This window comes from Hylaeus anthracinus, unplaced genomic scaffold (genome assembly GCF_026225885.1).
Source record: "Hylaeus anthracinus isolate JK02 unplaced genomic scaffold, UHH_iyHylAnth1.0_haploid 12001, whole genome shotgun sequence".
Classification (NCBI taxonomy): Eukaryota; Metazoa; Arthropoda; class Insecta; order Hymenoptera; family Colletidae; genus Hylaeus; species Hylaeus anthracinus.
In genome coordinates this window covers 4,250,721-4,278,552 of record NW_026534348.1, presented here as the reverse complement: position 1 = coordinate 4,278,552, position 27,832 = coordinate 4,250,721, and the positions used below count along the sequence as shown (strand labels likewise).

General features: G+C 47.0%; 3 protein-coding genes across 11 annotated transcripts in view; 2 read left to right on the top strand and 1 right to left on the bottom strand.

Annotated features, from left to right (window-relative positions):
• The first annotated feature begins 366 nt into the window (after positions 1-366).
• Positions 367-7,315, top strand: LOC128890992 (transcription factor GAGA-like). Of its 4 annotated transcripts, none has more exons than XM_054150093.1 (5): positions 374-801; positions 1,153-1,593; positions 1,667-1,769; positions 6,288-6,763; positions 7,045-7,175. In XM_054150093.1, exons 1-4 carry the CDS (start codon positions 622-624, stop codon positions 6,749-6,751), a joined length of 1,188 nt encoding a protein of 395 aa, XP_054006068.1. In that variant the 5' UTR covers positions 374-621; the 3' UTR covers positions 6,752-6,763; positions 7,045-7,175. The 4 variants fall into 4 exon arrangements, with proteins under 4 accessions (XP_054006070.1, XP_054006068.1, XP_054006069.1 ...); XM_054150094.1 differs by having other exon boundaries at positions 375-801; positions 6,288-6,702; positions 7,045-7,315; XM_054150092.1 differs by having other exon boundaries at positions 378-801; positions 6,288-6,712; positions 7,045-7,315.
• Positions 7,316-7,869: 554 nt separating this feature from the next.
• Positions 7,870-27,479, bottom strand: LOC128890973 (neither inactivation nor afterpotential protein C). Of its 6 annotated transcripts, XM_054150035.1 has the most exons (24): positions 27,348-27,479; positions 21,962-22,194; positions 21,708-21,889; positions 19,292-19,396; positions 16,433-16,821; positions 16,265-16,355; positions 16,104-16,199; positions 15,850-16,035; positions 15,518-15,706; positions 15,244-15,443; positions 14,501-14,841; positions 14,172-14,382; positions 13,967-14,108; positions 13,249-13,707; positions 12,764-13,053; positions 12,437-12,699; positions 12,210-12,284; positions 11,875-12,056; positions 11,579-11,781; positions 10,937-11,037; positions 9,937-10,151; positions 9,593-9,798; positions 9,300-9,384; positions 7,870-9,137 (listed from the first exon to the last, which is right to left on the bottom strand). In XM_054150035.1, exons 2-24 carry the CDS (start codon positions 22,173-22,175, stop codon positions 8,808-8,810), a joined length of 4,755 nt encoding a protein of 1,584 aa, XP_054006010.1. In that variant the 5' UTR covers positions 22,176-22,194; positions 27,348-27,479; the 3' UTR covers positions 7,870-8,807. The 6 variants fall into 6 exon arrangements, 4 of the variants coding, with proteins under 4 accessions (XP_054006010.1, XP_054006012.1, XP_054006011.1 ...); XM_054150037.1 differs by lacking the exon at positions 10,937-11,037 and having other exon boundaries at positions 9,937-10,066; XM_054150036.1 differs by lacking the exon at positions 12,210-12,284.
• The window catches only part of LOC128891002 (protein Wnt-6), a 70,086-nt gene continuing 64,496 nt past the window's right edge, over positions 22,243-27,832 (top strand). Inside the window, exon 1 of the mRNA XM_054150118.1 lies at positions 22,243-22,695. The gene's annotated coding sequence lies outside the window, so the exon portion shown is untranslated. The remainder of the gene's footprint in view (positions 22,696-27,832) is intronic.

Sequence of the window (27,832 nt, the reverse complement as noted above, 5' to 3'; positions counted from 1 at the left end):
AATTCTACGTATTCGCAGATCGTTCCCGATTTTTCAAATATATTGCGGGCTTCAGCGAATGTGGCGCTCCTTTTTAATTGCTAACGTTAGACACGAGAAAAAGGAGGGAAAAATTCTAAAAGGGAGGGCAAAATTTAACTCGAATAAATAAATGGAAAACGTAGAGGAATCTCTTTATACGAGTGTTTTTACTTCGGGCGTACAGAAAATTGTTTTTATTTTCGTTCGATCGTGATTCTCGGTCAAATTATTCGAGAAGCAAGCGTATAAAGAAAAATTTATCGCGCGGTATATCGACGAACGCTTGTAAGGTACGCGCGCAATTTAACGAGCCGCCATATTGAGTATGTATTCCCAACCCAGCGCCAAGGATGTTTGTGCGTGCCTGGCACGGCTGCTGTTACATCGTGATCGTTGTCATCGTCGTCGTTCTCAGTGTCGTTGTCGTTGTTATCCCCGTTGTCGTTATCGACGACGTTATTGTTGCCGTCGTTAAGTTTTAATCATCGTCGTCCAGCATCGTCCAGTTGCAAGTGTATCGACGCGGGAACGGGCCGAAGACGTTACGTTCGCGATCACGGTGACAAGACTTTGACAGATTCGACGCTTTCCGTCTGCGAGATGTCAAGTCAAATATGTCTAAAATGGAACAGTTTCTTGAACAACATCGCGACAAGCTTCGAGAGCCTTTGGGAAGAAGAAGGTCTAGTTGACGTTACATTGGCAAGTGACGGACAATGTCTCACCGCACACAAAGTGATACTCTCAGCCAGCAGCCCATTCTTCAAAAAGGTTTTCCAGGTTAGTTCTTCGTATCTTTGACTTTACCTTCGCGAATTGCGTTCACATTTGGATAGTTGCTCCGTTTCTATGCGTATTCATTGTCATACCATTCGATCAAGTATGATGCTTGAGGTTAGTTATTTCGAGTTGTATATTCAACAAGGCCATCAACATTCTGTTTTAAATCATCGTGAAATGTTTCATCGATAATGTTTTCATTGACATTGTTTCACTGACACAAGCTTTGGTCAAACTTATGTGTCACTAACATTCGTGTGCACCGACACCTGTGTTGTTTGATGTTACAGAAGTTTAAAGTGTACTTCATTTATTTAATCCATAATTTCTGTTAATAATTATCTGTTGTAGACAAATCCGTGCCAGCATCCAGTTATAATACTGCAAGACGTACACTTCAGCGAACTAGAAGCCTTACTTATATTTATATACAAAGGTGAAGTAAATATTGAACAGAAAAACTTGCCGGCTCTGTTGAAGGCAGCGGAGACATTGCAAATTCGTGGATTGTCTGGAGGAGATATATTTGCAAAGGAATCTTATAAAAGACTGGCAGAATTAGAGCAGGCAGTGGAAGAAGAAGCTAAGACTCCTAAGGAGGAGGCACCAAAAAAGAAGCAAAAGCTTAATAAACATCAGAATAATTCCATCCTTGAAACTGTGCTGGCACCTAAAGTATCGCAGTTGGACAGCACGGATGAGTCAACGACGAGTGAACAAAGTGGGAAGGAAGGTGATTGCCCGCTTCAGAAGACTTTACAGAACCCCCTTTACCATGGGTTGGAAATGAAGGTTAGTAGAGTTTGTTCTATCCATAGTACCAGAAATGATGCAACGAATTTAAATTGACGCGATCATTTTTCAGATAGAACCATTGGAGGCAGTGGTGGACGACCTTCAGAAGCAATCCGCGACGGATAAAGATCCAGTGGAAAGACTAGACACGGGTCAAATCGACGGAAGTCAAGGTTAGTGCATAGAAAATTAGCCTACTGCTTTGTACACTATTACGGGCTATGGTTAAGCATTGAACATTTTATTTGTGGAATATATTTTTTATTTGATTTCTTGCAATTTGTCTATATTTTATGCTCTATACTTATGTGCAGTTTGTTACGTCTTATTTTCAATGATAGTCTAACCAAAGAGATCGGTGCAGAGCACTTTAAACATCAACAGTTAACGAAATTACATACGAAAATATTCACTCCCATTTCAATCGATTTATAACGATTGATACCGATAACTCTATTCATTCCCTTTGTCGCAAAACGATTATTCAGCGTCAACGCATTCGTTGACTTCGTTCAAGAAAAGTACGTCGAGAATTTTGATTCGAATCTAAAGCCAGCGGGCACCAAATACATTCGATCCATTCGTATTGTTTTGTTTTCGGACGCTTGTCGTTGAGTTAGCTTTGATCGTTTCTTCTGCTTTATTCGATTGGTGTGGCACGTATTTCTTTCGTTTCTTTTGGTTGTTGCGCTAAGCGAATCGCTAGAGAAGAGGAAGGCGCGTGCATTCAGCGAGGTGTAAAACCAAAAATAACGCTATCGAAGGAACCAGAGGTCATGGCGAAGGCAGCGTTAATTTATCGAGCTAGACGAGCGACTAGACGAGAGACAAAATGTAGCTGGATCGTTCCGTTTGTCGTTGTATCACATGCGCGTCGTTTACCACGAGAAGTCATAACTTTTAGTACTATCTAGACAAATATACGTGCACGCGGGACAGAGGAGGCAAATGGAATGATACGCACGTGATCGATGAACCGTTTAAGGGGGCAATCGTTTTTTTTTCCGCTTGAAAAGATCAATCTTCTTTGTGGAATTTTCTTAAAGTTAAGAGTGCGTTAGAAATTGAAGAAATTACGAAAGTTACGGAAGCTTCATGGGAACACTACAAGGGTTGAAAGAAACGAAACTTGATCATTCGGAACACAACAAACTTTCCGTTGATAAAAACAATGTTGCAAGTGATAGAGTCAACGTACGAAGGATCGATGGGTGATTTATTCACTTCTAAAGTATCTTGAAAGCAACCGATATCCGAGTGGCGTATTTGCGTATCAACAGTTTTCCTTGAAATTAATTTCAAGCACCGTCTCGAAATGTTTTAATCGAGAAAAAGAAAGATGAAAGAAACGATTGCCCCCTTAAGGCGGCATTAACGAACCTCGCCGAACCTTTGCTTAATCGCTCGGTGCAACTCGCTGCAACCCAGCCACGCGTCAGGGGGATCCGTGTCTAAAGCAGGCTGTGCTCTGATGTGTGTGGCAGGGTCTGGGAACAGCCCTGCTGAAGACATTTCCGGTTTATCTGGGTTATCCGGCCTAACTGGATTCTCGGACGTGAAGCCACTGCTTTACGCGTATCAGCAGCTACCTTACGCCGATCTTCTGCCGAGTCCGGAGATAATCTCAACGTGGGCGTCCTCACGACCGATGGATCATTTGGCCTGTGACCTTATGAAGATCCTCTTCACCCCGGAGGAGAGGATTCTCTGTAACGTAAACGGCAAGATGGGGAAACAGCAGTTCGATAGTAACAAAATACATTTGATAAGAGAAGTTCTGTTGCACTTTAGTGGCATTGCACCTAATAGCGTCGAGTGGGAGGAGACGTGGAAGAATTGCGTAACGAAAATCGACACTAGCAATAGGGGCTTGAAAAGGTATCTGTTCCAAAGGCGGTCGGTTTACACCCAATGACTAGGGCGTTTCAGGTCAGGGGTAAAACGGAAACGTTTTCACTGGCTAGAATGAACTCTTTTTCTCTCGCTGATCCGTCGTTGTTCCGATCGGCTGAGATCGTTTAGGATCGTCTTGTGGATCGCCTCGAGGTTTCCGTATCCTTTCTTCTCTTGCAGATTTTCGACTCTCGAACGAATTGTCTCGTAGAAGAAATAATTTATCAGAGAAAACCATGAGAATTCCATAGGAAATCGTTGCGAGTCTAACTTATAAACTTGATCGGTTTTTTTTGTTTTTTTTTGTTTTTGTTTTTTTTTTGGAGGGGGCGTGTAATAGGGGGTTGGGTGTCCAATAGGTGAAAAGAGAGTATCTCCGAAGAGACAGTAGGGAGACGGAAAGCATTCCAGGCAGAGTTCAGTTACCTACACGCTTCACGGTTTGCTTTCACGGGGCAAACGATCGAGTAACATTAAATTGTCTATTCGATACGAATCTTGTACCATTGTCTTTCGTTTTTGGTAACGGTCGCGCAACGCGTGCTTCGAAAATCGTTTTCTCACGGCCGTGGAAAGCCGATCGTTCCGTTACTTCGTCCATTCCGTTTCCCCGTTCCTCGTACCTGGTACCTTCAGCAACGTAACATTCCTTCTTTGCCCGTTTATTTACAATGTTCACGCAACTACGCACTCTCGTCGTAGAACAGGGGTTGGCAAACTTGTTCGGAAAACGGTTGCGATAGTATGAATTCTTAGCTTTCCGGACCAGAGGGTGGTACGGAGGAAATTATCTATATAATTATCGATTTATTTATTTATTTTATATACGAAATACAAATTGTACCAAAGGTGAAATCTACGATTTCTATAATTATATGTTTCGTTTCGTATAATTCCTTCTATAAGTAGGGCAAAAATATAATTTATTATATTCTTATTTACGAAGATTTTTTTTAGCCCGAAAGGTGCAATATAAACTCTCGTGAATTTTAATTAAAAATCTATGTTTTACAACGACCCGCGGGCCGTAGTTTGCTGCCCCCTGTCGGAGACGGTCTACATCAGAGCTTCTTAAATCATGGATGCGTTCGTATCCTTTGCGATCGCGGGCAATTTTGGAAAGTAAAATGTGTCCATGATTTTTAAATATAAAAACATTTTATCCGTATATACGCGAGAGTTTACTTCGCGTTTTTCTGATAAAACCGGGGGTCGTTGATAATTTCCTTCGATGAAAAATGTTTAAGAAGCGCTGATCTACATAACACGTATTAATATTAAGCGCGCTGTGTCACGTGGGACACGCGGAGTCTTTCCTACACTTTGAAGGCACGGCATCTACGATCACGCAAGCATTATCGTACACGCGCGTAGCTACACATAGGTGTACGTTTATCGGTGTACTGTCACGGGTCGGAATATTATTTATAATGGCCGATAAATTGTTCGTGTCGTGTCTCGAATGACGAATGAAGCTTCATTCGAGGAATAATCTAGATAGAAATCTGTCCGAATAACTGAGAACCTTGTTGCAGAGCGCAACACGCGCAACCAAACACGCGAAAACGCGTGTACGCGCGCGTATATCGCGCTGGAAGATGAAAATGCGTCCTTAAATCGCGACTTTGCGTTCATTTCGATGAAAACAAGTAAATCGTGGCTCTTAAGACGAGGGAGCAGCAACGTAAAGTGTACTTGCAGAATAGTGGTCCTTAATCACTGCGACACGAACGATTTCAACGATAGATCTAATAAATTTTTAATTTGGCACAGCTTTTGAGGGCGTCGATAGAGGAAATAATAGGGATTGGTCCGAGACAAGCATTGGTTAAATCCTTCATTATCTCACTAGTGGTCGAGTAATCAGTGTTTTCTGTAATTTCTAAAATTACTTTTCACCCAACATAATTATTCAGGATTAAACGGTGCGGTTGGTTTCTTCGTGTCACGATCTTAACAAGACTACGAACCCTCTATCAAACTGTGCCGTGAGCTTGCAAAGGTTAAGAACCACTGTTGTAGAGTATTTAAAGCAGAGTAAAGAGTGACGTGCACGATACTTTCAAACCGAACGAACGAGGCTGTTCTATCGCGTTTATTCGCCACCTTATCGATTTTTGTCGTTGGATCTCACGAAGGTACGAAAACGCTTCGAGTTGGTTATTATTTAAATCTATACGATTGTAGACGAAACACATACGACTGGTTGCAAATAAACCTATTTTACATTTTTAATTGTCTCGTCATTTCCCGACTCGATGCTTCCCCGCGTGCAACTTTATCGAGTAACGAATAAACAGTTCTCTCATTGTTTTATTCGTTACTCGAGATATTTATTTAGACAAGAATTTCGCCCATCTCCCGTGCACGGAGTACGCGATGGGCTTTCGACTTCCTTTCGTATCCTTGTACCGTAATGGCAACAATTTGATTGGTGACGTTCCGTTGGCAAAATTTTGCACGTAAATGTATGCAGAATGAGATGTGCCACTGGAATCGCTTGCGAGTAATTATTCGCGTCGTGGCACGAACGACAAATGAAGTTTCCCTGGCTCCATAGAAGATTCTTAACGAAGAAATCGAACGAATCCTGTTGCATCCTTATTCCGGAGTTCGCTCGCTTTCCGAAGAGAGAAGATCCCAGAGGTCCTAGACGAACCGAGACACGCTCCTTGCCTGAACACTCCTTCCTGCTGGAATCCGCATTTCGATCGAGAACGTACCCGAACCGCTTCGACGAATAATCGAGCCCTTCTGATCGAAGAAAATTTGAAGTCCCGTACTGGAATTACTTGCAGGGTCGTCGAAGCCAACCCTAACGGTGATCGCCGAAGCAAGGGAGATCTCAACCCCATCTCCCGAGCCACGGACCCGTTTACCAGTCGGCCTCGACAGGACTCCACCTTGGAACACATCCAAGACCATCGAGGAGCCCCATTCGCCGAATCATTCGTGCACGGAGTCGATTCCCGATCACCAGGACTCCGCGAACAACGTGGGGGTGGACCAGGACGCCAGAGTCCTTCGTTCTGGCTTCCCAACTCGCGCCATTCGCCCTGGCAATTCCGATTTTACGGAAGACTCGTTCAAGGGGGGCACGGCGTATCCACCGTTTCCGTGCCCTTTCTGCGACAGAGCCTACACGAGCTGGGGATTCCGGCGGAGACACATCAAAGCCGTCCACACGATCTCGCCGTCACTTAATTGCAAATGGTGCTTGCAAGTATGTGGGGATGAAGTAACCAGACCTGGGCAAGTTTGATTTCAGATCAAAGTAAGAAACAATCGTTTGAAATAGTACTTCTGTCTTTGAGGAATGCGTTCGGTAATAGGTGACGGAAACCTTGAAATGTGTTTAACATGACAAATTCCAATTACTTTCTAGAGTGTTTCGTAGTTGCGTTACTTTGAATACAGAAATATTAACTTTAGTGTGATTTCACGAGAGTAAGTGTAACGTAATTGTACTTCGAATGACGTTATTTGAAGAGTGCCCAGGTCTGGAAGTAAAATAGACACTGGAAAATCCACGAATTGATTGCTATCCTGTTCCAGGTTCTACCCACGCATGCGGCTTGGAGACGACACGTGATATTGGCGCACAATCTTTCCGCGAGTGACGCGCACAACGGACTCTTAATTTTGGAGGAGGCGCACATGGTTTTGCAAATCGCGCGCCCCACTAGATTAGACACTTTGGTTAATATAATTAAACAAAATTCCCAACAAAATACCAGTCAAGACAATCCACAGTCTGACAAAGATTGAAACGTCGGTAAATTTGTTATTTATATATGTATGTGTACATATTATGTATATGTACGTCGCGTGTAACGTGCGTATTCGTTTGCTTTTCTACAGTTTTTTTTTTTATACGACGCTCGACACGCATCGATACGTGTTCGAGATAAAACGAGCTTACATTGCTAGATTTCCCTTTGGGAATTTATCGTACCATAGATTCGAGAAATTAATATATTTGAGACTTTCACGCAAAGTCGACATCAGAAGTGCGTGAATTCCGAACAAGGACTATCTCCGATAATATATATTTCTTCATAGTGAGAAACGAGTGTAAATGGAACTACATATTTAAAGAGAGTCTCATCGTCCATTTGACGATGGTTGTTTCGTTTTTATTCATTCCTTTTTATATACGTATATTGTCGTTTGTACATATCGCTTTTTATAGTCACCGTTGACGGCCAGTATCGCGCTCCGTTGCGCCCAGTATTTTTATTGTTGTATTGACAGAAGTTTTATAAAAAAAAAAAAAAAAAAAAAAATAAACGTCTATGTCGCGACCATGAATAATCTTTTCGTCGTTCGGATGGTATTACGAGGAACAGGTACGTGTATCGTTGAAGGAACAGATCGGTCGACCTTTTAAAATTCTTTATTCTTTAAAATGTCCTTGACAATATCGTGCATCAGTCGATTGATATTTTTATAAATATCCATTTCGTAAAAGTGACGGGAGCTTCGTGCTTTTCGATAGAACCGATCGCGCAGAGTGCACTTTTTTTTCATGAATTTCACGTAGTCGGTTTGATAATCGTTCGATTCTTTCGATACTGTTGCGTGCGATGAGTGTGGGTGCGAAAGCATCGTTTTGAGATGAAAGACGGACGTTTAATAACGGTTCGTGTGTTATGGCAATTTTAATCGAGGGGGAACAAAGGTTCGTAGTTATTGTCGCATTACTTTACACGTTTTGCGTCATTCGTGTATATTATGTGTGTTTTGATCAGTATCCCGTAGCCAATGTAGAAAAAAACGTGACCAAATATTCTCGTCGGTAAGGAGCATTGCTAACTGTCGGAGAAGCTTTGGCGCGTTGAGAAAATTCGCGTATCGCTTTACGAAAAATCTTATGTCGGACAAAAAAAAGTGCCGGCTTCACGGTCGCTCGAAGCACGGATGAAAATTACAAAAGAAGTTTTATCGATGAAAGCATTGCGGCGGTAGAGTTTGCTTCTATTTCATTTCTTTTTTTTTCTTTTTCATTAAAAAAGGGATAAAATAAAAGCAATAAAAAATATACGTATGTACATATTTTGTGGATAAAAAGAAATTCTCTCCGAGTCAGCAACGTTGGTGGATTGGGTAACGTTCGTTCGAATCGTTCGAGTCGTGCATTTGTTTCCGTCGGGACAGCTACAGGTATCTTTCGGACTTCTCGTCAGTTTCTCTCTCTCTCTCTCTCTCTCTCTCTCTCTCTCTCTCTCTTCCTCGCGCGGAATTTGCAATTCCAACCGGTCCAGTTTTTGTCCTGGCTCGATACGCAAGAAGTTTTTCGGTTGTCGGGACTCGAATTTTTACAACTCGGCCACGTAACCCTCGATAACGATTCCTGGCGCAATCTCCGCGGTGGTGACACTCTCCGAGACGTTTGTTCGTCCCCCGCCGCTGGCCCGGTCCTCACCCCAGGCACCCTCTTTTCCGTACTTCTCGGACATTCTCACCATTTCATTGGGACTCCACTCGGGGGAATCACGACGACTTCCTCCGCTTCTGTACACGACGTTCGATTCGTTCTCGCGGTTACCGCGATATCCCGAACCTGGCAGTGGTGACGGAGAATAGCTGTCGTAGACAGGAGTGCGCTTCATTGATGCCCGTTGATGGCCAGTCTTTCTCAGCATCGCCTGTATGGTTGATACCAAGGGACTTTGTTACGATTAATATATGATATAAGGCCATGTAATATCGGAAGAGGTTTAAGTCATCGTTAATAGTTGTTAAGACGAAAAATAGCAAGATGATGATTTCAACTAAGTTTAATGTCAAACTTGAAACTATCGTTTCACCTGAAAGTTGAAAGGTGGATCGTCGTCTTCGTGACCCTCGTTATTTCTTCGGCCTATCATCTGCATTTCCTGAATCGGGTTGATACTGAAACAAGTGAGAGAGAGTGAGAGAAACGAAAGTCGGGTAACGTACCCTATAATGTATCAGGCTGACGCACACGAAATATCAATTTTCAGTTAATTCACATATGCGACGTTTAGGAAAGGTCTCGTGTCTCGATAAGAAAAAGAGAACGACATTTTGCAGGCATCAACCTAACGCGGCTCTACGGTCATAGATAGCGTGATCGAACCGATTAACGTTGCCTGAGTTCCTATTAACTCTGTCCTCGAACTCCCAATCGTTGCTACCGGTGTTCACGTTGCTTTTACTTCGAGTGTCCGAGCCATAGTTGTCGGTGCTACGCATCGGGGGTGGTTGTGTCTGATTGAATGGCGGAATGGGTGGGGGCGGTGCGTGTTTTCTAGAGCGTATCGACCCGGTGCTATCGTAATCATTCTGAAAAGAGAGACGTGCTCGTGATATCGTGTCGTGTGCACTAGCATAAGAAGGAGAGACAGAGAGAACTTGTACGACGTGGTTAACGAGGATAACGTGGATAGGCGGTAGAGAAACGCGAACGATCGTCGAACTTACTGAGCGAGGATTATGAGCGTTAGCAGATGGTACAGGACTACGGTTGCTCGAATGATGTTGATACCCGGTGTTATCCATTCTGCTTCGGGACCCTTCTTTTGGTGGACATCGGACCGAGATATTCGGGTCTCTGGAAAACGGAGTGTCGATCAGACTCTTTCCCTCGGTGTCTGAAGCCACTCGATGTGGCGAGTTCGTCGTTTGAACCTCGACGTCTGAAAAATGCAGAGCAATCCGATTGGAGAGTGAGTTCTCTCCGGAAACAGAACAGTCGCCACTCGGTTTAAGCAATCGAGACTTTCTCGTGTTTTCTCGAACTCTCGAAGCCCGACTCCTCGCCTCTCAAGGGTGCAGTCTGGTACCTTTGGTCGGACACTTTTTTTTGTTTTGTTTATTTATTATGATTCAACGTAATTCGGGTCGAAGTACCAGACTGGCCCTTCGGAGGAACGCGATCCAACGGAAGAATCTATCGTTATCCGTTCAATAATTTTGCGATTGACTGGATGAATGATCCGTTCTGGTCGTAATTAGGTACGACTCTCCGATGAAAACGCATCGAGTCGGACGAGTCATACAGGGTGACATAGAAATGATATCGTTCGATGACGAGACGGAAACGTAACGTGTTTTTATTTTTGTTAATGGGTTAAGTGCCGTACATTCGAAACCCACAAATGTAATTGTAATGTACATTTGAGAGTTACAGCGATATAAGGCAGTTTCTGTTACGAACATTTTCTGCGAACCGAATAGTTTCGAACGATTCCGATCTCGGTAGCGACGATTCAGGAAAGACATCGGGGCACACCCTGTACGCGCGATCGATCGGACTCGGATCGAGCAAAAAGATATCGAATGGGCGATAGTTGAAATGTATGAAAATGTATAAAAAAAAGAAAAAAAAGAGGGTTTGCGTTCTCGCGCGGATGAAGTCGTACGATCTGAGAGTGTTGTTGTCGATGCGCCCTGACTGGATGAAACAAAATGTGATAGGCACCTCTGGTACGAGTGTTCCTGTTGGCCCAAGGCACCGTTTGTCTCCGTAATGGCGCGTCCCAGGCTTCGTGCTCGTCGTCAGACGCCAATGACGACGCGGATCTGCGAGAACGTATTTCTCAGTTGACGCCAGAAGTCCCCGATAGAGTTCTTAAGCGACTCTTACTTCGATAGAGACGGCACACAACGGAGAACGGGAAACAACGGAATAAAACAGCCCGCGCGCAATGAAACAACAATATACAACACAGGAAGCGCGTAGACAAAAGCAAGCAACATATACACATCGGAATAAACGTGCGCGAGAAACTACGAGGTACTCTGGTCGACCTCGTGCAACAACTTCTTTTCTTTTTTCTTTCTTTTTTCTTTTCAAGAAACAAGATTACGAGTAGGCGACAAGTTAACGGAAACGCGATGCAAGGCACGAAGATTCTACGCGACGACTACGGCACGACACGATGATTGTTCAATGATGGATGATAGCTACTGTTCAGGGACGATACGAATTTTTTACTAAAAACGACCACTCTCGTTTAAGCCCTTCTATCGATTCGGGGGGAGCATACGGAACGGGATTCCCCGTTACGTCTACGCTCAACGGAATAAACATCGACGCGAGGACAGCGTTGAAACAACTCACCCAAGAGCTTTCATTCCCCCAGAGCTCTTCGTGTTTGGAAATGGTAAGTCGCAGTTAAAGTTGAACGGTAACTTGTGCACTTCGGGTGGTTTCGTGTGGCCTAAGAACGTAAGCGGTGATACGTTTGAGTTGACCTTGTCTATGGAGATCTGCTCACTCGTCGCATCCAAACTGGCTACTATCGCATGATTGAACAGATGTACCTGCACGGAAGAATTTTCAGTGAAAATGGTAACGCGACATGTTGGGTGAGGAAACGAGAGTCCGAGGATTTCTAGTTCTGCTAGATCACTCACTTGTTGCGAGAATTGCACGAGGTCTTGATAACGGGCTGCACGGTAACGTAGGAGGACTTGGAACATGCTCTTCGACCTCCATTTGCTGCTGTAAAATTTCATCATGTCCATCGTCTCCTGATCCATCTGCATCTTCCCTATTCGAGGCCCCATCTCCTTCCTCACTGTGTGCCCTCTGTACGCTGTTCCCCACAGGAAATAACGTTCCATCAGACAACGAAACCGCGATACGGTCGAAGAATAAACGATAAGCGAAGATGTAGAAAATATCGAAACTATCGGACTCGTCAAAAATCAAATCTCTGTCCGCTACCCAGTGTCTCCGTTCGCCCTACCTTTCTGTATCATTACAGCTGCTTCGTCCTCCGACAGATCCACCGTCTCCTTCTTCTTTATAGACGCTTTCTTCACTGAAACAATACCCGTTAAATTTCCCGTAGCGGATGTAAAAAAAATGTACGAGCCTCTTGAAAAAAAAAGAGGGAAAAACGAAAACGACGCGTTCAAAAGAAGAATCGGCTCGCACCCCAGAGTTGTTTCTTCCAACGCTCGGTTTACCTACCGACATCTTTCTTCACGGTAGTCGTGATCTTCGTCGCCATGTTTTTGCGCGCCAGGAACGCTCTCATCATACATTGAACCTTCACGATCTTTTTCACCTGGGTCTCGTACAATCGCGACAAGTATTCCTCGTTGTAATACTTGAGAAAGACCTTGGTCTTCCCGATCATCCAACCCTCCATTTTCAATCTGATCAACAACAGCCGGCAGTTGTCTTTGGTGATCTCGACGTTCTCGTCGAAATCGAACGCCAGGAACTGGTACCTGCGACGAAAAGTTAAAAGGCGGATTCAGCATTCGAATCGATACGTTCGGTCAGACTTTTTACCTTCGCAGAAATTCTTGAAACGATATTCTACACGGGTAACCGCGTTGCCTGGCTTTGGCAGTGTCCAGAATAGCCAACGCTCTGATCTGCTGTCTCACGACCTCCCGATAGAAGCCACGCGGCGCCCCTTCGAGGTCCGATCTTAAACACCTCACGAAATGGATCCCACCACTTCCGCCTCCTGACGAGAGATTCTTAAGGATTTCGAGGCTGGTGGATTTGAAGGTAGCCGTGCACGTTCTCATTTTCCGCGACTGGGAGTATTGCCCTCGGGATGCGGTGTTAAACTTCTGAAAAATTTTATAGAAGACGAATTCCAATATTTTGTTTTGAATTTTTTTTCGTAAAGTTCCTTCAAAAGGAATACTTTATGCTATCGAGAGACTGTTTCTACTATTTTCTTATTGGCTATTTTAGTCAAACGTCGTTTTTCTCGACAGGATAACGCGCCACTACGCAAGGAGAAAGTTTGAAACGTGAATCACCCTAGGTTTGTTCGTCTCCTGCATCAGCGCGCCCCATTTTCCTTTGCTCGTCTTTTTCTCCGCGACTTTCGTATGCTCCACGACGATGGTCAGGTTCCCAGATTTCGTCAGCTTGTTGGTGAACATCTCCTTCACGGTTAAGAGGCCCGATAGCCTGAACGTTTCGACCATTTCCGGTGGGACGAAATCTCGATTCTTTTCGGCGATCTCGCTGGAGTCGTATATCAGCTTCCCAGTGTAATGGGCAACGGTGAATTCGTGCGAGCTCGCAGCTTTCACGTAGAGGTTGTTCGATTGCCCGATCTTGGTCAAGATGTACTGATAATCCATCTGGTGCTTGGACGCGTCGTCGATTATACTGAACAGACCCCTGTCTTTGCTTAGCAGCTGATCTATCGCGTCTTTGTTGTCGTAGAAGTGTAAACGTTGCACGGGTATGTCCTCTTCTTCTTGTTCTTGCTACGGAGGAGGATCATTTGTAGCTACGAGAGTGGTGCAGAGATAGAGAGATAAACGAGCCGCTCACTGCGCAAACTTAATTTGATTTGTGCAATGAACGGCTCAAATGGCTACAGTTGAAAAATAACAGAAAAGTATCCAAGTAAAAGTGTTGCGGTATTTAGAACAGACAATGCAGGATATTAGAATAGCAACCGTTTGTTTCTCTGTGCATTTTCCATCTGAACGATTCCTCGTAGAATTCTTCCTCGAGACTTACCATCTCCCAGGCGAATATCCTTTGGTTGTAATAGCATTGCATCTGTTCGTTCATGGTGTTCACTATCAACTGCTCGAGTCGATTCACCGCGAAGCACTCGAATCCGAAGAGATCCATCACGCTGATGGCGTACTTGTCGCCGCTGAAAGGCAGACGCATCTTAATTAAGCGGCTCGCGAACCGACGATTCCGTTTCGAAACTCACAATAAAGTGCGCGTAACCGTAAATTTATGATTGATAGTGTTCACTATCCAGTCGACCAGCCGTTGGTAGATGGTGTTTGCGAGTACGTCCCGCGCCTCTTTCGCTTCCTCGCAGCTGTGCTTTTTGCGGACAACGCTGCCTTTGACAATCACGCAGTAATTGACCAGCGCCCAGACAAATTTCTTCTCGTCCAGGTTGAGAAGCTGGGCCACTGAAACGCGAAGAGACGCTCCGTTAGCGATTTTACGAGTTTCTAGGCTCGCCAGCGAGTAATCCTCTATTCTTTATAAACAGTGGTGAATTACTTATTCCTTCGACTCGATACGTACCTCTGTTCGCGGCGTCGTTGTTGTCCATGTCGGCTTCCCCGTTGTTGCCTTCGACGAATCGAATTTCACCTAGGGTCAAGATCGCCGCCAGCACCTTCCAGATTGTCTCGCAATACTCCTCCATTTCCAACACTCGCAGATTTTCCACCAGCTCCTCGAACTTCACCACGTTTCCCCGCGGATCGTTCCTGACTTTGAACGATCGTTTCCTCTCCGTTCCCTTGTCGCTTATTCTCAAATACCGCATCCTTCTGCCCGGCGGCAGGGAGTAGTTCTTCAATTTGCTCGTCGAGTCGAGGCCGTCGTAGAAGTAGTAGAACACGTGAAAATTCGATTGATTTCTGTTGAGAACGTATTATGCCTCGTGACTACCGCGTCTAATCGATAAACGCGCGTTTAGAGCGACCTAAGCGAGCCGCGATTCTGAAATCTAATTTACTGGCAAATTGCTAGTTCGTGTCGCGTGGAATGATGGTCTTGCATCGGTAACGCAACGTTACACGGTAGTGCTCGATCGAGTGAGAAAAATCGAGATATTCTCAATTAGTCGGGAATAATTGGTCGGGAATTTATTCCAAGGATCGACTTTTCTTGTGTCGAGCTGCTACCGCGACCGCGCGTACATTCTAAAATAGGACTTTGAAAGTATACGAATAAAATATGCGCAAAGCGTGTAAAATCTCGAATATCCAGGGCGACGAATTCTCAGTTAACCGAGCAGGACTGCGATAAGATCTTATAACCTGTCGCGAGTGGAGACGCGCCATTTTTCCAGCTGATACAACCAGAATATGCCACCGGAAGCCTTCCCAGACGAGCCGAACGTGGTCTGTATTTCCAGCATGCATCTGGTCGAGTTAGGGTTGAGGGGAGTGGCAGCGTTGCTGAAAGCGTGGACCACTTTGATGGCTCGAAATAATCTCGCCCCGGTATCCTGTAAACTCTGAAATCGAACGTGTCTCGTGCAAAAGTGTTTCACTCGTTTCATTTATGGTTACGTTTACGGCGATCGATTACTTTTCCCAGATACATGAGATGTCGGACGAGGTGCAGCATGTTCGTGGTCTTCCCCGAATTACTTTCACCCGCCAACAGGATGTGTTGAGGCTCCTCGTTGTGCAGCACGTCCTGATAGGCGCTATCGGCCACAGAGTATACGTGAGGTGCGTTATCCGACCGCGATTTGCATTGGTACTTTGTGTGGTACTGCAACAATGGAATCGCCACTTTTTGGTTCCCGATTCTTCGGTTAATTTTGTGGTACCAAGAACCACATTTCTTGTTCAGTTGACTAGAGAATTGTTTGAATCGTTTTTAATGGAAGCTCTGGATCTGTGAACGGTACTTACATCGGATCCGTAAATGTCCTGCTGTTCGTTCGGATTCAGAATTAGAAGAATGTCCCCGACGAAGCTGTGGTAGTAACCCTGTCTCAATCTTTCGTGCAGCTCGTCCAAAATCGAGTCCTCCGTGAGCGTCTCGAGCGCCGCGACGTCCTCCATGAACATGGGCTCCAGAGGATCCGTTTGGTGAATCTGTGCAGAGGACGGAAAACAAACGACGTTTATCTGGTCTGGAGCACCAGGATCGGTTGAATCGTTACCTTGAGGAAATTTTTTCGAACTATTACTTCCGCTCTCCTGTCGAGTTTACCTTTCGGGCAGGCGTCCATCATCAGCACCTTGATCTCTTTAGCCAGCTGAAAACCACCGTTATCAGTTTTTCCTCTGAGACTCGTGTAATCTCCTACGAATGTGATATTACCAGAAATTCGTTGTCAGGTAGTTCAGACAGGAAAGGGTGCTCGGCTATTTCCGCCATGAACGGCCTGTTCTCAGGATTCTTCTCCAGACACCTACGGTAGAGCAGTGTTATTGAGATCTAATTTAGATTAAATCTAGGTGCATGTAAGGAACTTTTTGATGAACGTACTCGGCAATGAAATCGTTGAAGTTTTGGGTCCAGTTGGACGGCCTGTACAGATTCGGGGGAGGATTGCGAACGATCTGAAAGAGGGCCCTGGTGGGGTGCATATCTTGAAAGGGTGGCTTTCCATCGGCCAATTCAATCGCCGTGATACCGATTGCCCACACGTCTGCTCGACTACCGTATCCTTTGTCGTTGTCGTCTTTGCTCATGGCGACTTCCGGCGACATCCAACACGGCGATCCTATGCAGGTGTACCTCTTCCCCATTTCACCTTTTATCATCTTTGACAGCCCGAAGTCCACCAGCTTCACTTCCCCCTCTTTGGTCAGTAGGATGTTGCTACCGCGTATATCACGGTGGATCACGTTGTTCTCGTGCAGATGGATCACTGCCTGAGGAACGTGGCGATTCGTTGTTAGACAAATTTTAGCGATTCAAAATTTCCGTATTTTTCAAGGTAAAAATGAATCACTTGTTCTCGTCGAGTATCGAATGTTTTCGTAGCTAGAATATTGATCGTCACCGTATGACACCGTATTTTTGGAGTATCCAATCTGTCCGCAAAACGAGAAGACACCTTAACGAGGAACATCGACCGTCTTCGGTCGAACTTTCTTCTCCACGCGTTTCCCCTAACCGCGATTACGTCGGCGGTAGAGACACCGGGTGCCTCGTTCTTCGCGAGCATTTATTTCGCGTGTAATTTGCCGGCATTAAACGTCAACGTGGTCTGATTTACCGCACGAGCGACCGTGGACGAATCGCTACTGGACCCATGGAACACGTACCAACGCGAACAAGAAGGGGTCCGGGGAGAGGAAGAAGGGGTTGCGTGCATTTTACGAGAAAGCATGGCGGAACAGAGAGAAAAACACTGACGCAAAGGGCTCCGAGGCGGAAGATGAACGGAGAACGCGAGAAGCCGTGCGTGCGCGTGGTATACTCGAAAAGTGGGCTCTCGCCATGATTTAGCGACAAACTGTTCGACTCCGCGAATACACTATGGTGCAAAAGTACAGGAGGATCCTTGACTTTGCTCGATGAAACAGAAATCGAATTCGAGGACGGTTCCCGAGATCGACCCGTAAGTTTTGTGTTTGCGAAATCGGGGGTGCGATTGCGAATTACGCCCATTTCCCTCGATCGAAGACGGTGCTAAATTCCATAAAGAGAACGTCGTTTCACGCATAACGTTCGACGTTGGAGTCGTTCTAAATGCCATCCATCTCGCAACCGGAGTCCTTGAGCGACTTTAAACCGCGAACCTTCGAAACCCGCGGCGGTAAGGCGAAGCCTAGAGCGTGCTAAAAAATACGTCTAAGGTCGTCAGCATCTGGTGAAACCGTACTGTGCATAAACAGATTAGCGAGATCGTCGATAAATGCAATAAAAATGAAGCGACTACGGAGGCAACCGCCGTATGTTCGGTCTACGGGTTTAATAGCGACGCGTATCGATCGTCCGCCACTCGATGCCATTTGACAGTTACATCGATCCGATCTCCCCCGTCGCGCGTCGATTGAAAGTCGATAGGTTGATAGGTGTTGCAAGTACAGGTACAGTCGATAGTAGAAAGTCTCGCCGAAGGGATCGCGTTCTCGGTGTTCCCACGGCGGAGATAATTAGCAGAACCCATCGATTTTACGCGGTCTCGGTGTTTTTGCCGGGACACCTCGCCTCGTATCGGGTGCATGGGGCGGAAGGGATACCACGCACGATTCGAAGCGGAAACGCAACGTTCTACCCTCGGCGTCGATCAAATTGCGACGCTTGACGCGCAAATGACACCCGTCCGCTCCGAGTGTCCAGGATTTTTTCCTAATTGTTTCCTTCTGTCCATTTCCATTCCGTGGTTTGTTTCGCGGAGATGGAAGAACGTCTCGTACAGTATTACCGTAAATTATATTCCGCGAGGACAAGGAACGGTGTACAGGGTGTGCTAAAATCTACGGGCCGATTCCTGTACGCGTAGCTGAGGATCGTCGCGGTGGTATATTCGCTGATGCGAATGCTCAGAGTTTCTTTCTCACGACTAGTGAAACTTGTATGTACGAAGATAGCGAAAGAAATAAAATGCGAAGATATCGTCGAACCGAGAGAAATACAATCTAAACAGTGGTCTAGATCACCTCGTATCTAGATCCTCCGATTTTAGTAGACCCCGTAGACCACCGCTTCACTGTGACAGAGGGAATCGTTTCCCTAGTAAAATTATAGACCTCGAAGCGGGAAACGTTTGCAATTCGCTCACGTTTCTCGGTTATTCCTCCGCCGCCAGCCGTGTTTTTCCATTTGCCAGGGGAGGATAACGTCGCGTACGACTGTTCTCGCGGGGTTTTGTCCTTGACTGTAACACGGGGCTTCTCTTGGAAGCGGAGAAACGCAGGTACGCGTCGGAGGAGAACGGGACGGAAGTCTTTGCGCTCTTGATCTCCGGTGAACGCGGCCCGGAGAGATGGAACCACGGAGAAGGGCGAACGAGCGGGCAGCCTTTCATTTGCGAGCAGGTTAATTAGCGAGCCATCTCGCCTGTCTTATTTGTAATTTATACGCCGTAGAATGTTGCTCCATTGACGCGCATCTCCCGCGATCCTGCGCGTTCACCGATTTTCCACACGCGTAAGAATGCTCGGCGAAATGTCGACCAGCGCGTGTTACCCCCGATTGCGCGAGACCGAGACTCTTTTCATCGCGTCGACTCCCGTTAGGTTAAGATCATATTACGCTGCATCATGCTCGTAGCCATTGAGCGCGTATTTAAGTACATTTATCGAGAAATCATCCACTCTAAGCGTAAGCGAGGGAAATAGTGTCCAAGGGATCGTCTCCCTTACGAAACTTAGCTAATTTTCTAAGACTTACTTTGATCACCTCCCTTAGAATATAGCCTATGTGTTCCTCCCGCAGTTTCTTGTCCATGGAGACGAGGCCGCGAACGAGGTCCATCACCGGTCCACCATCGCAGAGCTGCAAATCACAAAATCGTGACGATTACACGTTCGTTCTTCGCGAAATGAGTGGCTTCTATATTACAAGCATATTGCAGCACTCGAGGAAAGCAATCTTCGATTTGCATCGCCGCTTCGGACGTCGCGGACAGCTCGTAGTTGTCCGCGTAATTGCGGAAGCAATTTAGATTGACTATTCGGAACGGAATTTCATTTTCTGCGCGATTTTATGTAATTGCTCGCGATCTTAACGGACTCTGTCCTCCATTTTGTCGCGTACCCCTATCTTTCCACGGTCGAAGCTCTGACAAAGCAAACAGGAATCTCAATTACGAACTCTTCGTGCTGGAACATTTAAAACGTGTGACTATCTGCACGTCTAGAAAAATTATAATATACCATCCACGCCGTACGACATCAAGTGGGACTTCTTTCGATAGGTCATTCGAGGGATTACTCGAGAAATTGACACAAGATTGAATTGCTAATCTTCCATCAAGAGCAACAGGTTCGATTGGATTACCGCCAATTATTGCTGACCGTGTATTCACGCCGAATTAGAGTTGGTGACTTGATTCGCGAGCCAGGACTACCCAGGGAACTACGATACATTCTGTGCATCACTCTGTATCTCGAATAGGAGAAAACCTTTCAGAGGATGGTTCTTACGCGTCTCAAGATTATGGACGCTCGCTGTACGAGCGAAGATGGTGCAAACAAAAGTACAAGTCCGATAGGTGGTGGGCACAGGCATCGAAGAACGTAACAACGGTTTTGCGAGTCAATCGGCTCCGGTAAAAAGCCCGGTAAACGTTCACGGAGGCTCCGCCGGCCAGAGAGAAAGGGAGAAGACGGGGAGTTGGAGAAGAACGACACGCAACGACAATGTGGCAAAGATTTATCGCCGATGGTATTTCATATGGTATCGCAGCCGAATTTTACGGGCACGTACACAAACCGTCGGCAGTAGTCGAACTTTTCGTGCTGCGCTCGACGAGCCTCCGACAGGATGCATCCACTGCGTGCATCGCGTGCTCGTCCAATGCGCTCGAAGCTCGTACCGAGTGCGTCCATCCGGATCCATTGGCCACGAAACCGAATCGAGACGAATTTACGATCGTCGACGGGCGCGATTCGTATTCTACGATTATTTTATTTGTTTTATGGCAGCTGGTCGTGCGACTTGTCTTTAAAATGAAACTATACGCTCCCTTTTAACCGTACCAGCCATTTAAAGTCTTTAGACGAGTGTCTCGCGTGAAAATAAATGCCACGAGGTATCGTAATGGTTTTTAACGAAAAAGGCACTTTTGTCAGAAATAACAGATATTAATATCTGCTAACTTGACGAGACATGTGTGCAAGGTTCGAACCTTGTATCTCGAACAACTGCCATTGTAGTACAAAATTCCAAGCACGTCTCAGCCCTTCGGACTAGAATAGCGCTTTAAATCGAGGACCAGACGTGGACGTCGGTTTGGGCGATCGTCGAAGGTGGTACGTGCACGCGTACGCGTTAAATCGAATATCGACGCTTTGCTCGAGATAAGTAATAATATTTCGTGCTCACCGCGGAGGTCCACCCGTAAATTAGGGCCGCGACGTGCCGGGGCTCACCTGCGTACACGAACGAGTTTAATGATTGTTTAATGGCCGCGCGTGTCGTAAATTATCCGTGTATTCGACCGTCTCAAATGCTTGAAATTGCCTCCGGGTCCTGGCATGGGTACGTACAGCAACTCTTCCCTCGGCGTTGCCTTTCTTCTCTTTCTTTTTCCTTCTTTCTCCTCTGTCTCCCCCCCCCCCACCCCCGTTCTCCCGCAGCTTCACCCTTCATGTTCCATGTCTGTTCTCGGTCTCCGGGCTTTTCTTTTTTCCTCCGGAGAATTACGACGTTAAAGGAGCGTCGTTACGGATATATGTATGTACCATCGGCGTCTCGACGCGACATCGCTTTCGGTATGAATAACGAGGACAATGTTAGCGTACAAAGTGTCACGCAGATCTGCGTATCGTAGTAAGTAACTGTGGAGCAACTAGGTATTATTTTTCCATTAATCGAGGATTGCTTATATTCCGTGCTCAACCCTTAGTAGCCTAATTTTCCCAATTAAATTTAAAACAAATATCAATGTATTTAGTATTCGAACAATTTTAACAGCTAACGTTTATTCGTTAACCTTTGTACGAAAAAACATTATGCAACGGTAACATACACACAGCCAAATATTAAAAACAAACCAATTGCCAATGTACAATTCGATTTAAAAGTCCGGTATCAAATTTGAAACTCGAGGCATTTAAGGGTTAATGGGGCAAACTGCACCTACCTCCATGATGAACCATATTTGATCGTACTCGGTCTTCTTGCCGGACCTTCTGCGATAGATTCCGTAGAATTCTGGTAGATTCGGATGGCTCGACAGATCCCGAAGAACCTTGTACTCCTCGACGATCAACGACTGCGACTCGGGCGTGAGTTTCTGCACCTTCACCGCGACTCTCTTGTTCCCTGTGGCATCGCGTAGTTTAAATACGTTGATCCAAGGATCGGTATTCGGATCGTTGCAAACGTATAACGTACCCGCTTGCTGATCGATCGCCTCGTAAACGTCCCCGCAGACGCCAGAACCTATGCAGTCTCTGAGGAGGTAACGCTTTCCAGGATCTTGGATGCTATCGAGCCTCTGGAGGGTGGTCCTTCGATCTCGATCCTCCGGCTCGTCGTCGTCCCCCCTGCTTCTACTTCGTCTGTCGTGCTCCCTTCCGCCCCTCCTGTTGTATCCATAATCGTTCATCTTCCGGGGTCCTTCGACGCTGCGTGGAGAAAACAGTTGTTGTTTTCGGTGCTCTAGTAGAATGCATCGAAACGACGCGGTAAAAAAATAAAATTTCACCAAGTCATCGTTGGGTTAAATTACGGTGCTAATAACGGGGCGATCGAGTGGTCCCCAAAAGAGGAATCAATCGTGATCGGAGAATAAAATTTAAACGGTTCCCGATCGAGTCGCGCCGAGTGAAGGAACCTCCGCTCGGTGCATTCCGGGTGGAAGCCGCGCGACAAAAAGTTCATTAATTTCGTTCTGGTTTCCAGGCTGGAGTGCTCGTCGATGCAGCGGGACACGAAGCCACCGAAGAGGTCGTCGCGCACCTCTTCACGCTCACGTGAAAGCAGGACCCGCGCCCGGTGCCTCTTCCCATCTGTTCGACCGACGACGAGAAGGTCGAGAATGACTCTTCGAAGAGGACGCTCTACCGGATTTTTTACGAGAGGCCAGGTTCGGCCGGTCGAGGGCTTCACGGCGCATCGGCACAAAGGTGAGCGCTAATTATATTCTTTCTCGAGTGCCGCGTGAACGAGTGGTAATCGCTAATTAGTAGCTCGCTTTCTGAAAGCTTCGACGAGGGAAGCCTAAAGCCGCGGAAAGATATCGTGGTCGACTCGAGAGATCGGGGATTCATCGTCCCCTCATCCACCATGAATTTTTCGAACATTTTCGAACAAAGGGACCTCCCCGATGGTACCCGCCCACGTTTAAGTAACCCCTCGCGCAACGATAGAACTTGAACCTCTGAAGGCAACGATTTCAGACGCGGCCGGATAATAGTTTGGCTGCTGATCGCGGCGGTTCACTCGTAAGCTTGAAAATTTTCTGTACGAGGCAAAGCGTACGTACGGTTGCATCGACGCTCGGCATGGCACGAGGCCAGTAAGCTCGCGACAGAACTTGCGGGATTTCTGTGGACTTCAATTTCTAAGCTGCAGACGGTGGGATTTCTGTGGGCTGCGATTTCTAAGCTGCGGCGTCCAAAGTATTCAGCTTTTCTTGTTTAAAGCGATGGCAGGCGTGCAAAATTTCTCAAAATTGAAATCTCAATTCATCAGGAATGACAAGTGGAACGTGTGGAATAGGGGCTTGGTTACCAATCGCTTTGGATACAAAGAAGACGAAACAAGTTCAACGTAGTCACGTTTATCGTCGGGAAGGGTTTGGAGAGATTCTCTATTCCAAAAATTCGAATTACTTTTCTAGCTGACATTTGCGCAGATCATTCCCTCGCTGTTCACGCCGCAGCTGGTACTTGTAGGGCTGCGGAAACGCTGCCAGGGTAATACATATCCTATTTATCGGATCCCACGGATTGCGTAAGAGTATTTAATAGGTTACGCGAGTTCGCGAGTAACGGGTGACTCGCTTAGGCGCTTTGCGAAAGACGCGGCCGATCGATCCGGTTCTACATTCGTAAACGTCGAGAGACCTTTCCTTTTCTTCGCCCGCTGTTTACCGCGGGGGCAGTTGACCAGCTTTATTGGCACGAAACCACCGACCCGCGCTAATATCTCCACGTTATTGGATCATTAGTCGTCGATGCGTAATCCTTTCGACGATTTTCCCTCGTTATCGATCTCGTTCGAGCGCAAACAGTCCAAGGCGGTAATTCGCGTTCGGTGCCAAACGTCCACCGCGAATGCGACTCGACCTCGTTCCAGGGATTACGGTTTCCCTGAGCTTTGATCAGGATGCGAATTAATAAAATGGCTGCCGCGAACAGGTAAAGATCGAAAAGGTGAACGGGTGTAGATTGTTTGGAAGACAGAGTTCCATCTTGGCTCGTTCGCGAGAAAACGGAACGGCGAAAAAGGAAAGAGGGTTGGAGGAAGGGGTGGCGAAAGAGGGGGCGAGAAATGAGAGGATTCGCGTCGTTAGCCAATTCATTTATTCCCGGTGGGTCGGCGCTCGTCCGGCATAATCCGTCGATTTGTCGGCGCGACGTGTCTCGTGTAATGCTGCTTCCTGCCGCTTCTTGCCGCTTGTAATCGAAGAAGGAAAGGGAAAGGGAGAAAGGGTGAGAGAGAGGGCGACGCGTCAGTGACTATATGTGAACGAACGGACGTAAGAAACTCCGGTTGATCCACGATGTCCACACGGTGGTTTCTGTTCTGCTCGTATGCGATACGACCGCCGCTCCTCTCGTTCAGTTTTCTCAGTTGTCTCCGTCTCTCTTCCTTTTCCTCGTTGCTGGCCGTCGTGAGTTGTGCAGGGTTATCGGTACGACAGGGCGTTAAATTATTGATGCCCGACCGCGCGTCGCGAGAAGACGAACGAGAAGAAAGGGAGACGGGTACAGGGAGGTAAGGACGGGTCCCGTGATTTCAGAAAAAGCTTTCCGTGCCACTCGGTCCATCGGTTCTTTCTCTCCAGTCTTTGTGTTCGTGTTCCTTCTCGGTCTGATCGCGAACCTGTGCTGGGCCTTCCAGCTCTTTAAAAGGGAAGGAGCGTGGGGGCGACGAAACGCCTGTTGTGGGAAAGTTTCGCGCACGTACGCGACCTGGGACGCTGGAACTCGCGATCAAAAATCGGATCCAGTTGGGACTCGTTCGTGTCATCGACTTCCTTTATAGTATTTGGTTGGTTGGCCTCGATGAGCCCCGAACCTTGCGAATTTTCTAGATGTTATTTTCTTAATTTCGTGGTCTTTAAAAAACATTGTTCTGGAAAAAGCTGACCCTCGCGAGGTACGGATCCTCCTCGTATAGTGGATGAAGCTATTACGGTGTAATCCGCGTGCCCACTTGGGGGATATCAAAGCAAGAATACTTGGTCGACCGATGCTTTTCACCATCTCGGTAGGGTCTTTAGAGAATCTGTTCCTGGAACTGGTCGAATTCGATCGGTCCTTTGAGGACACAGATTGGATACGCCAAGATGAAGATCGATTAGTTGGGTATTTCGCGAACTATAAGCCGCCCGGAACGCATTTCTGATCGCGAATTCGAGCAACAAATTTGATCAACACCCCGTACCACGAACGAACCCACGTTTCGATCGCGATCAAGGATGATCTTGTCGAGTCTGGGTATCGATTTACGCGCGATTCCGTCGATTGATTCTCCGAGACCTATTTATGTTCTCCGTATGCTTCCCTTCGCTCCCGATAAGACTAAGCGAAGCGAAACGAAAGAGGGGCGGGCTCGAAGTTTCGAATGCGCGCTCTCCGAAACGAGCTGTGGGAAAGTTGATATTCGTTGGCCGAAGAGGGTCCCCCGCTACAGCGGCGGAATGTTAGCACCGCGAATCCCTGGGAAGCAGCAGCAACGGTAGTGGCGGTGGACGAACAAGAAGAGGAGAAATAAAAAGAGGCGCAGGAGCCGAAAACGATCGGCAGCCGACCGGTTCGGGGCCGTTTGAAAAGGGTTCGACACTCCTTTCGCCGGAAAGTACGGTAAACTTGGTGACAAGTGGCTCGTTCTCTCGCGTTTCTGTTTCCGTCCCAGAAGAACCCTGGTCTCAGCCTGGACGCGACCCCCGCGATTTAGGACTTACAAGGAATATCCGCGAAGCGGCCCACCCCTATCGGGTTTAATAGAGACACCGATAGAAGTTCAAATCGAACCAGTAACGTAGATGGAATCACACAGAAATATTTTGTTTCGTATACTAGCGGCATCGAAGAACGGTAATCGATCTCCGAGGGGTCCCCTATCGAAGCCCATCGATCGATTGGCGCTAGAACGGATCACCGTCGCGGGGTGGTACGCGGATCTCGATGGCGGCCGTAAACGCAGTCTTCGGCTCGTGGGCACGAGACCCGCGCTTCTTGCTGCGTGGCGACCTCTCTCACTCGAACCTTTTACAGATTCCCGAAGATCGATCCTTTCGACCGATAACTTACGCGTCGTCCTCTTTCGGATTCCATGGCGGAGGTGTCGGTGTTCTCGCGATCGAGCTTGGATCGCGAAAAATCGTTCGGTTCGCTGCCGGTCGTACGTTATTTCCGTCAGGGGGTTAATCGCTACCGGGAATCTCGCCGCTGTGTTCTTCTTCCCCGAAGCTCATGCAACATTTAACTTTTCGCTATATTCTTCCCGGCTCGGGCTTGCGATTCCCCCCCCCCACCTCACCGGGTTCTCTCTTTCCGTCTTGTCCTACACCACAATGTATCGCGACGTTTCGTTTTTCTCAGTCTCGCGTCCCGTTCTCGTTGGAAATACCGATACGTCCGTCGAACGGCCGCGTGTGTCCGTCTTCGTCGTTCTTGCTCGACCGAAGTTGGCTCGAGACGACACCTGCCTGGATTTACCTCCGATACCCGCGCCGCAGCGAGACGGACGCCTCTCTACGCTTGCCACCAGCTCGGCCAGCCTTCTCCTGTCCCGCCGTTCTCTCTGTATTTACGGGTTTCTCTCTTTTTCCCCGGCGTCCTGGCAAAACATCCTGAAACACATGTTCCGGCACCTCCGAGACGCGCACCGTGGAACGTAAAGCACCTCGCGTATATACACCACCTTTTCTCTTTTTCCATTCTTCTCGCTCGTCCTCCCCCTCCATACTTGTTTCCTCTGTATCTCGTGTTCCTACCCCCTCTCCTCCAGTTTCCCCTTTTCACTTCTTCGTCGTCTCGTTCGATCGCACTTCCCTCCTCTCTACTCCTTTTATCATATTGCTCTTATCATTTTAATTAATTGTATCTCAAGTAAGGTTATTTACTCGCACTTTGGTCGACTACAAAATTATCGTTGGCATCCGAGAGGAATGCCTCCGAAGGGTACCGGTCGTAAAACAGTATGAACCACCGTTTATCAGCCATCAGTTTAGATTCGTAAACGAGACAAATCTTATTTCAATTGTAAAAAAAAAAACGGTGCATTAGGAAGATGATCGAAATACGGAATCATTTGAACTAGGAATACTCCCGAGAGACATCTCCTTAGCCGATGATCAAAATCGCGCCCAGGGACGAAATTAATCGACGAATTCTCGCGAATCACAGACCGTTATGGTTGGATACGGATATTCCCGACGGTTTCTTTTCGATTTCCGAGTAGGCGACGCGGCAGAGAGGACTCGGCTTGTGTAAGATCTAGGCGACGGACGAAACGAAGGGGTTTTGCGGAAGGTGCAAAACACTTACTCGTAAGGGACAAGTAACGGGTTCTTGGGTGCTCTTAGGTTGGCTCGCGATGAAACTCACCTCTAATTAAAACGTCTGGCAGGTTGTGCAGGCCCTGCGGCGTCCACCCTCGCAGTGTTCGCAATGCTTGTGTGCCGGAGTAAGAGCCGAGCTCTACGACGCTCGTGCAGGGGCGGTGTAGTCACGATTGCGTCGAGGGGGTGCCACTGGGGTGGGGTGCTTGGCTTCCATGATCCAATAACGCCGACTTAATGAACTAACTGCTAACTCGCAAGCCTGTTAGCTCATTGATTTCGTCCCCGAGATCGTCGTCCAGCCCCAACACACCCTCTCTTTGTCTTCGCGGATCTGTCTTTTCCACTTTTTCGTTCTCCCCTTTTTCGCGGGATTTCGTTTTTCCACGCGAACGAACCGTCGCGGAATGTTTCGTTCGTCTTGTCACGGATCTAACGACGGCTCTTCGTCCGTTCGACGATTTTTTATTCGAATTAGTGTCGAAGGGGTGAGACGGGTGTTTATTCGACGTAAAGACGCTAGGTCC

Excerpts from the sequence above, each read along its gene's own strand:
- LOC128890992 (XM_054150092.1), top strand. The coding sequence starts at position 622 with ATGTCAAGTCAAATATGTCTAAAATGGAACAGTTTCTTGAACAACATC. Across the intron at positions 1,594-1,666 it reads ACCATGGGTTGGAAATGAAG|ATAGAACCATTGGAGGCAGT; the intron begins GTTAGTAGAGTT and ends ATCATTTTTCAG. Across the intron at positions 6,713-7,044 it reads ATTGCAAATGGTGCTTGCAA|GTTCTACCCACGCATGCGGC; the intron begins GTATGTGGGGAT and ends ATCCTGTTCCAG.
- LOC128890973 (XM_054150035.1), bottom strand. The coding sequence starts at position 22,175 with ATGAACGATTATGGATACAACAGGAGGGGCGGAAGGGAGCACGACAGA. Across the intron at positions 12,057-12,209 it reads AGCTGTAATGATACAGAAAG|CGTACAGAGGGCACACAGTG; the intron begins GTAGGGCGAACG and ends TGTGGGGAACAG. Across the intron at positions 9,799-9,936 it reads ACGCTCATAATCCTCGCTCA|AATGATTACGATAGCACCGG; the intron begins GTAAGTTCGACG and ends CTCTCTTTTCAG.